Source organism: Amblyomma maculatum, chromosome 1 (assembly GCF_055883805.1).
Source record: "Amblyomma maculatum isolate TAMU_Amacu chromosome 1, ASM5588380v1, whole genome shotgun sequence".
Classification (NCBI taxonomy): Eukaryota; Metazoa; Arthropoda; class Arachnida; order Ixodida; family Ixodidae; genus Amblyomma; species Amblyomma maculatum.
This window is the reverse complement of record NC_139344.1, coordinates 469005547-469021710: the sequence shown is the minus strand read 5'-3', so window position 1 is coordinate 469021710 and position 16164 is coordinate 469005547. Positions and strand designations below refer to the sequence as shown.

Genomic DNA, 16164 nt, shown 5'->3' with positions numbered 1-16164 from the left:
GGCAGCTCCTGCCAGCCCACATATAAACCCCCCTTTAACCAAGCCGTATGAACGTGCCTGATACCGACTGCTTGAGTTGGGAGCCTATCTCTCGCTTTTGTGTCAAGTCGGGTGTGACGTCACGCGCTGCGCCATGGCTGCGACCATGCTACGCCGACCGCTCGAGTTGGTAGCCCAGCTCTCACCTTAGTGTCACGTGGGGTGTGACGTCACAGCGTCACGTAAGACATGGCTACCGGCCGCGCTACGCTGAAGGCTCGAAAGCTAGAGTAGCATTGCTTTCGCAATAAAATGCGACAGCACTAACTGCTTTTGTTTACTAGCTCTTTTTGTAAAGCATCGCGCAAATAAGCACAGGCAACACAATTCCGAAGCTGGAGGCGCTTACAAAATTTGGACGCGAAATTACCTTGTCCTGATGATATTCCAGACGCATTTCTGTGAAGGTACGCCGGAGGGGTAGTGAGATTCTTAGTAGTATTGTTTAAGTCTTCATTGTCCTGAACTCCTTCTTAAAAGAAACACGTCTAAATTAACACTGATACGCAAATCCAAGTAAATCAGACACCCCATATACTTGAGCTCAGCCTGGCTGAAGACTGCAGCCTGCAAACACATCGTCTTAAATGGGCATATAACCCATACAAAGGGGATGGAAGCTTGTCGCCACAATTCTCGTAATAAGCTTTGCGTTTTTACTCAACTAATTAAACTATCTAACGAGATATCAGATGACGTTCTCCATCAAAAATATGTGTACCTCTCGTTCTTTAGCGTTTCAAAAATTATCGACAGCATATCGCATTACAAGCGTCGCAAAAACTAGTCTTAGGAACTGCTAATGGCTTCGGACCCGAGAGATACCTCAATCGCCGCATATAAGTTGTCCAAGTGAACATCAATTAAAGCACAACTGTTGCTCCCACCGCAGACTCTCCGTTCATGACTCCCGGTGTGGTGTTGATGAGCGTGCTGCTGCTGCCCCTATGGTTCTTCCTGGCCTCCAGGCACGAGAACACGCGCTCCGTCCTCAAGGTGGGCTGGCCGCCCATCCTGGCCGCAGTGCTCGTCTCCAGGTAAGATGCCCGCCCATTGTTACTGCGTGTCGTGCGACCGACGAGAAAGCGTTGTCGTCTTGCCAAACATGTCCCCGATTTAGACTGGCTATATGCGAAAATATCGTGTGCCCGAAATATTTGTGCGCATGATTCGAGCAATATTAGGCTCTCGACATGTGTGCTATCACGGGACAAGAAGCTCCGACATGCGAGAACAGCAACCAAAGCTGCGTATACTTGTTGTCTACCAGTGGTCCATTACCACACTAATGGAGATTAAACCTTGACTCGCTGTTTGAAATTTGAGCTAGTGAATGTAAGGTGTTATTGAATATACACTTCTGTTTCGTGTGCGCGCGGAAGTATAAGCACTTGCTTTCTTCCAAACCAGTTACACTGGTGTTTCCACAGCGTTAACGCCAGGCGCACACCTGTAGTAAGCAATTTGGCGACCTCCACGAAGTGTTTATGGGAAAGCTCTTACGCCTGGACTGCCATTTGAGTGTCCTCGAGGCTTTCGCCGCTGAGAGTTTCCTGGAGGCATTGAAACAGTATAAAACAAACTATAGGTTTAAATTCAAATGCTTTCAGACATGGCGGAAGCCGCACAAAGGGCGGTCTAATAGCGGTGCAAAACTATCGATATCAGATCGGGCTGCTTACTGCAGCGTAAGCCTGAAACTTCGTGACCTTTTCCGACAGTTTTTACAGCAGGCGGTATGCTAATGGTGCTAACGATGATGGCGCTTCAGATAAGCCTTTCTTCAAGTACCGCAAAGGTCTCAACTTCATTGACTTCAGATGCACCGTCTTCCAAATGATCGGAGACGTGCCTTTGGCCGCACCTGCGTATGAGCCAATTATTGCTTCAGTTCTTGTTTGTTATCTTTCCTTTTCTTTTGAGGTCGTATCCTGTTTACAGAACAATATAAGCTGCAGCCGCAGCGGACAAGCTTGTATGCAGCCCATCATCGCAAAGCCGACGGCAACCCGAAACGAAGCATGCATTGTTTATACGACCCACCCGTGCATTCGTACTTTGAATCTAAGCCTGTGTTAAAGACACCCCCCCCCCCCCCCCCCCCCCCCTGCGCGGCCAGATTCTATAAACGAAAAGAATTGTACCGAAAGCAACATCGAGTACTTTTCTCACCCGACGTGGCTGGCTGAAGAGGAGTTCTACGTTACTTCAACCTGGGGCTAGTGGCGAAAATATTTTGGAATGTTTCGCCGATGATTTTAATGAAGATGTACTCACGCGATAACCTGCCGCCCAATGGCACTCCGCGAGCTGGGTTTTCGTGCAACCGAGAGATCTAGCTTTAAGAGAGGCAGTGCCAAAGTGCCTTCTTTGACGTTTCCAGGTTTGAGTGATAGCTTTTCTTCTGTTTCACTGCGTGAATTTCATGTACGGTGCAATTCACCGCAGAAGTTACAGATGCATGAAAGAAGGCCAGTTATACTCTGAAAAGTAAAAAAATAATCAAGCCTATTTCACTTTCTCTAGATATTACAAAACGAGTTCAGATCAATACTACAATGAATGGCCCTCGGAAGTTGTTACGGGCACAATAACCTTCGCTACAGTACGGGGCACAGTGCACATCACGGTTACACGACAAGGCAGGCGACGTTGTCCGGGGGCATCCATGTTACTCAACACGGCTTGCCCGCCGCGAACGTGTTATTTGTGTGCCTCTTCCACTGTCAATATTTAAATATCTAATATGAGAGCATGAAACGTGGAATTTTTATCGGCATTTTGCGCAAGTGTTATGGTTCAGGTACGATTTAACCGGAAGCCCATTAAAATTCTGGAAATCTTGCCAAATGTCTACAACGCCACATTCTGAATTGGCTTCAGCACGCGTACTTTCCAGCTCGTCAGTGCCAGCCGAAAAAGTGTTCTCAGCCGTTAGACAAGTAGTTTCAGTCAAGCATATAGAAATTTGAACATCAGCAACTTGCCCTGTTTGGAAGGGTATAACACTGCTTATCTTTGGGTATGATATAGTGAGGATCATATTTTTAACTTTGAAAGCGGGAACTAATATTTTATTTGATTCGCCAAAAATGTTAGCGAAAGTGCATAAGTTAGTGTTACTGGCTACAGCAAAAGTGTTGATAATATCGCTTATCAATAGTTGCAAAACTATCGATAACACTGTCAACAAAAAGCGTTAAAGTACTAACTGTAGCTAAAGCAGACCTATCGATAGTCAGTTTCTCGATAGTTTCGCATTGTTGTTACCTCTGCTCATGCAATTGCGGGTTTCGGAGCCGAAAACATCGTAAACCGATGCTTGGACTTTAACCGGGCCTCATCTCGAGGCGCAGAGACAATCACGGGTGCGTAAGATGCTCTTCACCGGTTCAAGCGAGAAAAAAGACATGACCCTTTCCTCCGTAATATATATTACATCTTTCCTCGTCCATCGCCTTTAGCGCCACAATTTAAACTTCCTCCTCAACATAAAAAAACAGCGCAAAAAGAACGGACAAGAAACAGAATTGCTCCGTACGGTGGGCCCCCTAAGAAGTGTTTCTGGAATTTGAGTAATTATTGATGGTCCTACTAGCAGAGTGAGTGTTAATGAGCGAAACATGTCAGGAGGGGTGACAACACACTTGGAACACTTGGCGCTAAAGACTCTTGTCGAGCTCTGCCAATATTGTGTGCCGCTTTCTTTTCTCAGTTTCGGCGGCTACATACTGGACTTCTCCGTGATCAGATTCGAGGGCATCGCTCTGCACCTGTCCGCCGTCAACGGTAAGGAGTCTCACGGCTGCACGCCGATTCAGAAAGCTTCGCAGGGCTGCATATAGCTGCATAAGGAAACACAATGTTCGCTGTTATCTGAAGTGCTTAAATATGCAAAGGACGCTACATCAGTGTTATGAAAGGTTTAATTAAGTTGAGCAGGAAGCAAACAATAGCGAACAACGATCATATGATCTCACCCAAAATCCGTGGAATGTGTTTTCTGTGACGAAAGCACTCACTTACTTCATGAGCGATGTGAGCAGAGGTTGTATCAAAAAACACGCGGGCACGAGATTTCTTATCCGAAATGCGGCGCAACCGTTCTTTGTGCAGCGTTCAGGGCAGTGTCATTTCCTTTCACATTTAGCATCCTTATGCTAGTCAGATTAGAAATTAGTTTGCAATAGGGGTTCTAATAGCTTGCCATCAATTGCAAGAGGTGTCCACCGAAAATTGACAGAGGCAATGCGCATTATCTTTTCATAAAAACGAAATCAATATACATGTCGAGCAAGGCCCACTTTGTCAAACTCTGTGCAGTCTCTCAATGCTAACCCACCAAGTAAAACGATGTCAAAGAGTGTTTTCGCGTGCATTGTTCGATTTAACCCGATTTAACACTGGCTGAATGTTTCCTTCCGTTATGGAGTTAGAAACAACTGACTAGTTTTTAACGTGGTTACACCGAACGCGAATTATGCATGCTAGCACTTCTGTTTTGGGTCACACGTGATCATCGGCACACAGCTGTAATCTAGCATATTATATGAGAGACCCCAAGACATAGATATAAGGCATGCGTTAACGAAGCCATAAGACAGTGCCTATATCAGCAGCCTGTAGAGATCCCAATAGGTGCCCATGTTGTCTTTTTGCTCCGAGGCTTCATTGCCAGACATCCTTACTTCTTCGCTAGCAGTGACACTTAACGCTAGAGAGTAATACTTAATCGTTACAACCGACATGTTTGTCCGGTGTCAGAAGACTAGGTTGACTCTCTTAGAGCAATCTCCGGTGTTTCTAAAAGTTTTTCCTCTTACTCTTTGTAATCGAACGTAATATGTTCCGACTACCTCAAATGTTTTTGACCTGGAAGCTTTATCTAACTGCAATCAGCCTTCTTACTAGACGGAACATTTGAACGGTGGGCATTATGCATGCCCTTGGCGTGATGCAAACGACATAAGCTTTTCGTAAACTGCCAGAGCGCTTTCAAACCACAGTCACGCGAAAATATCAATATACACTATAAAGTTCCATGCATGGTTTAAACAGCGTATTTCCAGGGAATGAATCAGGCTTAATTTAAGGAAGAGAATGAAGCATCTAAGACAAGCAAAAATCGGAAAACTTTCAGCACGCACTGCAGTGAGACACGCACTACGGAATACGCGTACCAGTCTAACGTGCGTACTCCAAACCTACACACAGCGGTGGGCGGTAATCTCGCGGCCATCTTCTGCTGCCGTCTGTCGACGTTCCTGAGCCGTCGCGTGGAGCGGGGCGTGCTGCCACCGGAGGACTCGTCCCGTTGCCCCAACCCGCTGGGGTTGTTCTTCACGGGCTCCGAAGTCAGCCGCGTTGCGCGCATACTGCTGCTGGTGGTCATCCCGGGGCAGCTCATCTTCCTCACCGCCACCGACCTGCTGCGATATGGCACCTACAACGTGACGCCGCTCTTCGGATTTCTATATGTCTTTGTCGCCCTTGTGCAGGTGAGCCCTGGCTCCCACTTTCCAGATTTAGACTTACACGTATAATAGCACTGCTGTTCCTTCCCTAGGCTATTGAACCTTACCTTAGTCTTCTGCATATTCATTTTCAAGCCTCATTTTTACTTTTCCGGTCTATGCCATTGATCATTCTTTGCAATTCATCCCCTTAGTTACTTAGCAAGGCAATGTCATCAGCAAATCGGAGATTACTGAGGTAATCTCCATCTACTTCTATCCCTAACTTCTCCCATTCCAAGTCTCTGAATACTTCTTGTGAGCAAGCTGTGAATAGTACTGGGGAGATCGTGTCTCCTTGCCTAACACCTTTCTTTATGGGAATTTTGTTACTTTATTTATGCAGAACTATGGTTGCTGTGCAGCCACTATATTGTCACGGACAACAGGGCTAGACTTGACTAAGACGACGGGACGAAGCTGAACCAGCAGGCAAAGTTCCGCGCACAGCGCGCGAGACACCTTCGGCGTCCTTTTCTTCCAGGTGCCACCTAAGAACATCAGGGACACCAGGTGGCATTACTCCCCCTCCTAAAAAAACGAAAGCACAGACTGGGCGCGAGCGATGGGCGATGCAAGTCAGTACAGAAAACGAATATAAAACTGAGGCGGTGCCCTACACAACTAAACGAGTGCATAGTACACTGCACATTACTGCGTGAAATACGGTTTCATGCGGACAACGTGCACCACCTCGGAGCGTGGTTACCGACGCTAGGTCTGCACAGTACCGCTGGAAGGACTTCGTATGTCACTTCTGTGACACGGCGCAGAACCTTGTAAGGTCCAAAGTATCGCGACATCAGTTTTTCAGACAAGCCAGGCCGGCGCACCGGTGTCCACACCTAAACTTGCTCTCCTGGTTGATATGTGACGTGTCGATGACGGAGGTTGTAGCGACGCATATCCTTTCCCTGCTGTTGCTGAATGTGGATGCGGGCAAGGTGACATGCTTCCTAGGCGCGCTGAGCAAACTGCTCAGCGTCTGGGATGAGAGGATTATCCGTGCAGCACGGAAGCATGGCATCTAACATCGTCTGAACGTCGCGTCCATAGAGCAGGCGAAATGGCGTAAAACGCGTAGTCTCTTGGATGGCAGTGTTGTAGGTATATGTGACGTACGGGAGAATCTCGTCCCAGGTCTTGTGCTGGGAGTCTATATACATTGCAATCATGTCGGCGATCGTTTTATTGAGTCTATCCGTGAAGCCATTCGTCTGTGGGTGATAAGCAGTGGTTTTGCGTTGGCTCGTGTGACTCACCTCAAATACGTCGTGCATAAGTTGTGCCGTAAACGCTGTGCCTCGATCGGTGATTACTTGGGACGGTGCGCCATGGCGCAACACGATTTGCAGCATAAAAAACTGGGCGATCTCAGATGAAGTGCCACGCTTCACCGCCTTGGTTTCAGCATACCGTGTGAGATCGTCGGTCGCGACTATAATCCATTTGTTACCGACCCATGTCAGCGGAAATGGGCCCAGAAGGTCGATGCCGATTTGGTCAAACGGTGTTCGGGGAGGCGCAATAGGTTGGAACAAACCCGCTGGCTTGAGAGGTGGCGCCTTTCGACGTTGGCACTCACGACAGCCTCTGACGTAGCGATGAACGGCGTCAGCAAGTTTAGGCCAATAATAGGCTTGACGAACTCGGGCGAGTGTGCGTGCAAAGCCCAAGTGGCCAGAGGTGGGCTCATCATGGCAAGCAAAAAGGATATCGGCACGGAGGTCGGCTGGCACTACGAGGAGGAACGCTCGGTCAACAGTGCTGGAGTTCTGTTTGTATAGAACGCCATTCCGGACACAGAAATCAGACAGGTTCCGAGCAAATTGCCGAGGGATATCAGCAGTGCGACCCTGCAGGTGGTCAATGACAGGTCGAAGGTCCGGGTCAGCTCGCTGTCGGGTCATTATGTCTGAAGCACTCACCAGTCCAAGAAAACCGCTCTCATCGCCCGTGCTCTCATCGACTAAACCGACGACAGCGCGTGCGCGACAGCGCGTCAGCATCTTCGTGCTTCTGGCCAGATTTATACACAATGGTGTACTCAAATTCTTGGAGGCGAAGACTCCATCGTGCTAGGCGCCCCGATGGGTCGCGGACGTTAGCCAGCCAGCACAAGGAATGATGATCGGTGACAACTTTAAACTGGCGGCCGTAGAGGTAAGGCCTAAATTTCATGGTTGCCCACACAACCGCAAGGCATTCCTTTTCCGTAGTGGAGTAGTTTGTCTCGGCGCGGGAGAGTGTGCGGCTGGCATACGCTATTACCTTTTCGACGCCAGCTTGGTGTTGAACGAGTACAGCGCCAAGGCCGATATTGCTAGCGTCGGTGTGGACTTCGGTGTCAGCGTCTTCATGAAAGTACGCAAGAACAGGGCTTGTTTGCAGTCGGCTGCGCAGCTCCGCAAAAGCCTCTTGTTGCTCGGCGCCCCACACGAACTGTGTATCATCGCGCGTGAGGCGAGTCAGGGGGGCGGCAACTTTGGAGAAATCGGCGATGAAGCGGCGGTAGTACGTGCAGAGACCCAGGAAGTGTTTCAAACTTCTCTTGTTTGCAGGAACGGGAAATTTGGCGACAGCAGAAGTCTTGTCGCGGTCTGGCCTAACGCCTGCGGCACTCGCAAGGTGACCAAGAAACTTCAACTCTTTGTAGCCAAAGTGGCACTTCTCGGGCTTGAGCGTCAAGTCAGCTGACCGGAGGGCATCTAATATTGCGCGCAGGCGTTCGAGGTGTTCTTAAAGGTTTCAGAGAATACGACAACGTCGTCGACATAGACTAAGCAGATTTGCCATTTGAGGCCGGCGAGGACGGTGTCCATCATGCGCTGAAAAGTAGCCGGCGCTGAACATAGGCCAAAAGGCAGCACTTTGAACTCGTACAGTCCATCTGGGGTGACAAAAGCTGTTATTTCGCGGTCCCGCTCATCGACCTCAATCTGCCGGTACCCACTCTTCCAGTCAATGGAGGAGAAGTACTAGGCGCGACGAAGCTTGTCGAGCGAATCGTCGATACGGGGCAGCGGGTAGACGTCTTTTTTTGTGATGGCATTCAACTTTCTATAATCGACACAGAAGCGAAGGGTCCCATCTTTTTTCTTTACCAGCACGACAGGGGATGACCACGGGCTGTTGGATGGTTGTATGACACCATCACAAAGCATCTCCTGAACTTGTGTCTGAATCGCTTCACGTTCCGTCGTTGAGATACGGTACGGCTGCTGGCGGATAGGGCGGGCGTCGTCAGGAGTAATGATGCGGTGCTTCACGAGAGGCATTTGCCGTACTTTCGATGAGGACGCAAAACAAGTGCTGAACTCTAGTAGGAGGGCACGTAGCTCACGATTCTGTGTGTCCGAGAGATCCGGACTAATATCAAGACGGTCAAGTTTCAAAAATTATCGAGACTGTAGAGCCTGTCAGACGAGACTGTAGAGCCCTTTCTGCGCGTTCTCGCCGATCCGCGCTGGTATAGGTCTCACGTATTCGTCGGCAGAACTCACGCCATGATGTTAGGGCGTCTTCTCGGTTCTCGTACCAAGTACGAGCGCCATCTTCCAGGCTGAAGACGACATTTCGAAGCTTGACGGCGTCGTCCCATTGATTAAACGAGGCGACCCGTTCAAATTGGATAAGCCAGTCTTCGACGTCTTCGCTCTGACTGCCGTGGAAGGGCTGAGGCAGTCGTGGATTTTGCAGGGTGTAGTAAGTTGGAGGTCCTTGCATAGCCGGTCGAGTGGCGCCTGCAGTGAACTCCAACGGCCCGTGCTCAGGGGGCAGGCCTTGATTCCTTCGGCAAGTACGGTGCACAGGGGTGTCGACAGGCACAGGAGTTGAGTGAATATATATATATATATATATATATATATATATATATATATATATATATATATATATAATCTTCCAGCACTTTAACGTACGGCTCGTCTACCCCCTGATTTCGCAATGCCTGCATCACCGCCGAGGTTTCAACTGAGTCAAATGCTTTTTCGTAATCAATTAATGCTATGTATAAGGGATGGTTATATTCCGAGCATTTTTCTATCACCTGGTTGATGGTATGGACATGATCGATAGTAAAGCACCGTTTCCGAAAACATGCTTGATCATTTGCTTGATTGCAGTCTAAGGTCCTGATTCTATTAGCGATTACCTTAGTAAATACGTAACAGACAGTAAGCATGATTGGTCTGTAATTTCTCAAGTCCTTAGCGTCCCCTTTCTTATGAATTAAGAAATTGCACTTCACGCACGCGTAAGTTAAAAGGAACTAGAAGGATTGGATAGGATAGGAAAGACGTTTATTGCTGTAGAAAGGTCTTGCGCTATTAGCAAAAAGGAACTAGAAGCGATGACTTGGACTCTATTTCATTAGCGCGCTACCATTAATATAAATACTGCCGTTTGGCGATGTGGCTATGGCGTCTTCAGTTAATGACTTGTAGTGCGTTACAAGACTTCCATTTTACACTTACATGCTTCTGCTTGTTATTTTCTCAAAAGCAGGATATTCCGTCTACCGCTGATGCACCTTTCAAGGCGTTGCTCGTACGCTTTGTATGACTAGTTGAAAGTTCCGCTTCCACGCTCGCCAGCAGCTACGGACCGCTTTTTGTTGGGGGCAAAAAGCAAGACACCCATGTAATGTGCCATGTCAGTGCGCATTAAGCAACATCCGCTGGTCGAAATCTGAGCTCTTCACGACGTTTTTCTCATAGCCACATACAAGCACTGCACAGCGCCATTAGACCTTGAAGTGAAGCTCGCACACAACCACTGCAACGCAAGAGTGGCCCACGGGTGCCGCCGCTTTGGTATCTGCGCTCCTCTCTAAACTCACTTCTGTCCTCACACCATCTAACGAGGCTGCCGCTTGCCAGTTCGGGGTTTTTCTCCTCATAACACTTACCTCGCTTTCCTCCATCCGCGTCGAAACCTCCTTCGTTCACGGTAGCCATCCTCTGGGTTTTAATTCGTTTTGCCAGTCAGCTTCCTGTCCCTCCCACCTATCCCCGCAAGTGGAGATGGTGGTTTCTCCCATCCTGCCATCTGCCTACCGGAGTGGGTGTGGTTCTCAGAGGCTCCAAAACACTGTCGACGGACACCTTTTAAGACGACAGCGTTGAAGACTTTGTTCTTCAATAAATCCGACGTCGGTGTTCTGAGCAAAAAATCACGAGCATACCTCTGGAAGGTTGATGAAAGTTGGCGACATGGACGTGCGCTGACTGGTCTGCACCCTGTGTGACTAAAGAGACCACATGACGTTAGCGTGCTGGCAGGAGCTTCCTCCTCGCTTGCTCCTTTATGATAATCGAGCGCCTTGGTCCCATTGGATTCGGTATCAGACGCGCTGTATGTATATTTTGGGCTATGGAGAGTGCAGCTTGGTAAAAAAATTGCGAAAGTTTATCCCGGTGAAGCATAGTGATTCGAGCCTGGTTCATATGGAAGCAAAAACGCTAGCGATTTCTGCCGCGGCGGCGCAAAAACCCTCTTCAGAGCTGTCGCGGCGACTTGAGTGGCGAGAGCGACGTTGGAAATTTTTCGCTCTTGCCGCTATCGCTCGCCGCTCAGTTCGCCCAATCGCTTGCATGTGAACCAGCCTTAAGGTCTTCAAAGATTGGCTGCTCATCAGCCTGCGTCCAAGCCGTGACGCACTCGGACAGCTACATACTTCTACCATGGCGAGGATGGGCAACCAAGCGTCGGTGGAGCAGTTAAACATCCCCGCCGAGATACATGATATTGTCACGTGGTGGTGACAAGGTCGATGACACGAATGAAGAGTCGGTGATTGCACTAAAGAAACTCTTTATTGGGCTGACTTACGCTCTCAAAAGAACTAAGCAACTCGGCGGCGATAGCAGCAGACGTGCTCGTCGATCGTCGAACAAAGAATGCTCATCGCACTCGTCAACGCTCAATTTAAAGGCTGCTCAGAACAATCGAGATAACGTCGCAAACTGCTACTAGTACAACCTGGATCATTGTAGAAACATACGCAAGTGATCGGAATCTTCGAGACAGGTCTCGGCGTATCGTTCGCGACAAAAAAAATGATAACGCGTCGTATCGCGACAACAAGTATGAACAAACATGGGGTACAAAATTGATACGCGTGCCAGAATCACAGTGATGAGACCGCATGCTGGCGGCTGTTAAAAAAACAACAAATACAGTTTTGAAGCTTTCGCGGCAATATCACAGTGGAGAGCCTCCGCATCCACTATCGGAGCGATCGGAACAATCGCTCGGTGGCCCCGGAATAAAGTGTCTCGGACAAGAAAGATGAAGAAGGCGTGGGAAGGAACGCTGGTGCTAGTACCGCTGAGGCGGCTCAAAGCCGAATGCTCGAGTGGATGATCTTAGGAGAGAACGACGTTGCGAAAAGTATAGCTAGGCTGCAAATCGGGATGCTGTAATTTTACGCCTTATGCTATATAATCAGCATGTGTGAGATAATAAAGGTTGAGATAAGGAATTGGTGACGGATTAAATAAGTAGAAACGTAGGTTAGCGACAATCAGTTAGGGGAGCCTCCGACGGGAGCCATTAACGTTGTCGCGTCATAATCGGCCCTATTTGTTTCCGACTTAGGGAGTCTAATGATACCGCATTAAGTGCAGAGAATCATAACGATTTCGCATTTCTGCCCTTAATTTAGCAAAACCTGTCCATCTCAAGACGTCGCACTTATTCAAAGGCCCTCATCCCAAGCTTCCAGAATCCTCCACCCGCGAAAATGTGAAAGAACACGCTGAAAATCGCGCAGAAACTTCACCGCTACTGCGCCGTATATTTTCCTTCTAGTTGCGGCACTTTAAACTGGCCTCAGTTAGCGCGAGGCACGCGGAACCAGCTACGTCCATGCAATGGTCACTTGACCACGAACGCTTTTTGGCAACGAACACTACTACGTGTTTGCAAAAACCTTCGATTTAGCATCTAGTGCTGTAAACCTTTCGCCGGGGTCAAAGTCTGCAGGACAAGTGAGGGAGAACGAAGCATATAGATCTGCCATTAGGAGGTGGCGCAGGGTTATGCTTAGAGAGATGAAGCTCGAACGACATAATGCGTGCTCTTTGGCGACCGAATGAAGTCGTCGTTGATGGTCATGACACTTAATGTGCATGTACCCCTTCTAGGTCGCTTTGGTGACTTTTATCCGCTTTATTAGATGTACAAGGAAATATATATTCTCCTACAATATGACGGATTTCATGTGCGTGTTCTCCGTTGGCAGGTCGCCGTTTTGTTGTTCCTGTCCCGATCGTTGGTCTACTGGCTGTGGTGGTGGCGTGTGGACCCGGACAACGCGGCCATTCCATTCATTACCGCCGCGGGAGACTTCACGGGCACCGGCCTACTCACGGTCGCCTTTTTCGCCCTCGAGTCCGCCGCCGATCCCGCCGTCAACGGGTGACCGTCAAGTCCAGCCGACGGGACAGCGACCGCAAGCAACCAGTGTGTAGCTGGTGCGTATATGTATGCATACAGCAGACGGTGGGAGGTTTTCGTGCCTAACCCCACCATCTGCGCATTGATGAGGAGTATCTGTAGTTTTCTTACACCTGTGTGTTCACCCCATTGTTTTTCCACAGGCACGTATACTCCTAATGTGTGATTATTCTTTACTCTGATCACTACACCAAAATCACTAGCACTTCTTCACTATCCTCAACAACACTCCCTCCCCCATCCCTTAACCGGCATTAAAAATGAAACACTCCTCCTAATTTCATTACTGCGAAAAACCCCGGACAGGCCGACAAGCTTCGATTTTCACTCCCCCAATGAATAGAGAAGGAAATTTCATTCATCACTAATTGTAGATGGTTAACACGACTACGTGTTCAGCCCTAATGTGAATTTGGTTCTACAAGCTGCAGGTATAAGAATGCTGCTAACTGAAATCGGATTGTCTTAGTTGCACTATAAGTACACTATATGTGACAAAATGTAAAATAATGAAGAAATATATGGCATAACACGGAGCTCTCAAACTGACACGCTCAAGACCACAACGAAAAATCAACACCGGCCTCACTGTTCTGAACTTCCACTGTTTACTACGACTCACTTCAACACCGAGTTACACGTGCTCCCCCGAATCAATGGCCTTCATAAATACAGCTTGTCAGCCACCCGCTGCAAACGACGAGTAAGGTGGCGAATTCCCAGGTGTTTTCCACGCCCATATAATTACAAAGGGCGCTGGATATGTCAGAGCTGTTGCTAAGCATGAAAGGTCACTGGTAGATAAAGTATGCGGCTCTTTTTCCACGCTTATTAATTAGAAGTAGCCGAAAAGGACAAGAAAAGGAGAATTCATAAAGAGACAAACGTACTTCTCGCAGCCCTCAAAGGCTAGCAGGCCTGAGATAAAATTGTTACTGCGGATAGGCAGTGCGTATGAAAATGTTACTATTTTCATATAGTTATTTGTTTTGCGGGCTTAATTTTTCACTATTTAGCTGCTTTTAGCTTTTGCGCTGAGCACTATTTATTCCACGATTCGTATGAAAGAGGCCATGAAAATTATTTTGCAAGGACGATCAATGAGCCAAGCGGCGTTTTGGGGTGCATTCTCACAACCTCCTCCTAGTTAGTGAGCAGGTATAGTAAGGTTTAAAAGCCTGTGCCACTTTTGTATAACAGGCACCTAAACTGATCCTCCTCGCTGATAAGCGTTGTTCCCACTTTGCGTAATATTTGATCGTAAGGAAGCCACGCTTACAACTAAAGAATTAAGGCGCCGCCTCAGCTTATCTGAACTGCGGAAAAGTGCACGAATTCTTCGAGCATGTACGCATCTGGCCATAGAATCAAAGGGTACTGTCAGTCACAAAAGTTTGCGGGGACGTCAGTTCACGAAACAATAATTCTGTGTCACTGGGCAAACATATTGTTGCGGTACGCAGTCAAGGAGACGATGACTTAGTGCTGAACGAGTGATCAACGACGACGCTGAAGCTAGGCTTTGCTGGTCCTGCGAGTGTGTCCCTCACAGCGAACTCTTGTGGCTACGTCGGAGTGTGCCTCGTAACATTTTGGTGGAGCCTGCCGGGTGCGACACCAATAACACCATCTGGATCTCCGCAGTGGCTGCCAACTTGGTGCTAGCAATATGGTTCGACGCGGTCCCTTCTACAGCGGCACAACCAGCGCCCACTGTCGTCGTGACACAGCCTCGTGATCCGAGCACTTTTTGCGGCACCAGTGATGTCGACATCGAAGACTGGCTCGCTATGTACGAGCGAGTCAGTGAACATAACCGATAGGAAGAAACCTTGATGCTAGCGAGCATCATTTTCTATCTGGCGGGTACGGCGCGCGTCTGGTTTGAGACACATGAAGGAGATCTGACATCATGGGATACGCACAAAGAGAATCTCCGGGATCTCTTTGGCAAGCCGTTCGGATGGAAGCTCTGCGCTAAAAAAGACCTAGTATCGCGAGCACAGTCGTCGACCGAATCATATCTGTCGTACATACACGACATCCTAGCTTTCATATTTAACCAGCCAAAGGACGAGACACAGGGAAGAAGAGGACAGGACAAGGCTGGACTAGCTACTGAATGTTTATTGAAGGGAAGAAAACAACGAAGACTCCTTCCGAAAAGCACGCGCACAACCCAACCGGTGGAATGGCAGGAAATATGAACCCTTACAAACTTGCCCAGTCGTCATCCCAGCTCTATGTCGCAAAGTGGACTGTACGACGGTCAAATTTGTCCTCGAGGTATGTCGGCGGTTTGAGCAAGCTAAACACCGTCGTATTGCTCCCCGCTTTGACCGCTTGCCAAACACAGTAGTTACGTCTTCATGTGAGGATCTGTCAACGCTGCAGCAGCGGTCTCATCACCCAAGCTTGATCAGGATCGTTCCCAGAGAACTGGAGGCAATGGCCCTCGTCGCCTTTACCAATCAGCCGGCAGACGCTACTATAGCATTGATCTAAGCTATCGTTCGCCAAGAATTCGCGAATGTGGGCCTTAATACGAACGTAAGTCTCAGCTCTGGTAAGCCGTCCGCACAGCCATCTGTCCAGCCCACCGTTCCAGTGGTAGCTGCTGCGGCTCAGACTACGCCCTTCCCGACGCGATACCGCTACCGCAACCCATAAGAATGGCGAGCCTTGGACAACCGACCCATCTGCTCCAACTGCGCATGTGCTGGACACATTTCTCGCCATTGCCGCAGCCTTTGGATTCCGGCACCTCGCCCTCGCTACTATCATGATCACAGCGCCGCCTATGGACCGCACCCAAACTCTCTCCGTGATACACCCTCTCGCGACTTTAACTCGCCATTCCCGCGCATGTCCAACCGCTCGCCGTCTATCCAGACCCGCTGCCCTAGCTCGCCCTAACCTCGCAGGTCATCGACCCCTTCTCTGGCTCTCTTCCGGAAAACTGGTCAATGCAGCTCCCGGAGGTGAAGCTGCATTGACGACCCGGCCCGAAAATCATCAAAATCATCTGCTGACCCTCGCTCATCGCCGTAACCTTCTAGATATCTATGTAGATGGTGTCCCTTTTACCGCCCTCATTGATACTGGTGCTCAAATTTCCGTCCTCAGCTCTCCGTTTCGCTACTGTCTCAAA

General features: G+C 48.8%; 1 protein-coding gene across 9 annotated transcripts in view; it reads left to right on the top strand.

The window, feature by feature from the left end:
• The window catches only part of LOC146209926 (solute carrier family 41 member 1-like), a 246281-nt gene that overhangs the window by 225342 nt on the left and 4775 nt on the right, over nucleotides 1-16164 (top strand). For 8 of the 9 annotated variants that reach the window (XM_084605120.1, XM_084605117.1, XM_084605145.1 and 5 more), the window contains 4 exons: nucleotides 932-1076; nucleotides 3755-3828; nucleotides 5254-5537; nucleotides 12799-13030. In XM_084605120.1, the coding sequence (XP_084461246.1) occupies nucleotides 932-1076; nucleotides 3755-3828; nucleotides 5254-5537; nucleotides 12799-12978 (683 nt within the window). In that variant the 3' untranslated portion in view covers nucleotides 12979-13030. The remainder of the gene's footprint in view (nucleotides 1-931; nucleotides 1077-3754; nucleotides 3829-5253; nucleotides 5538-12798; nucleotides 13031-16164) is intronic. The other variant, XM_084605139.1, reaches the window with a different exon arrangement.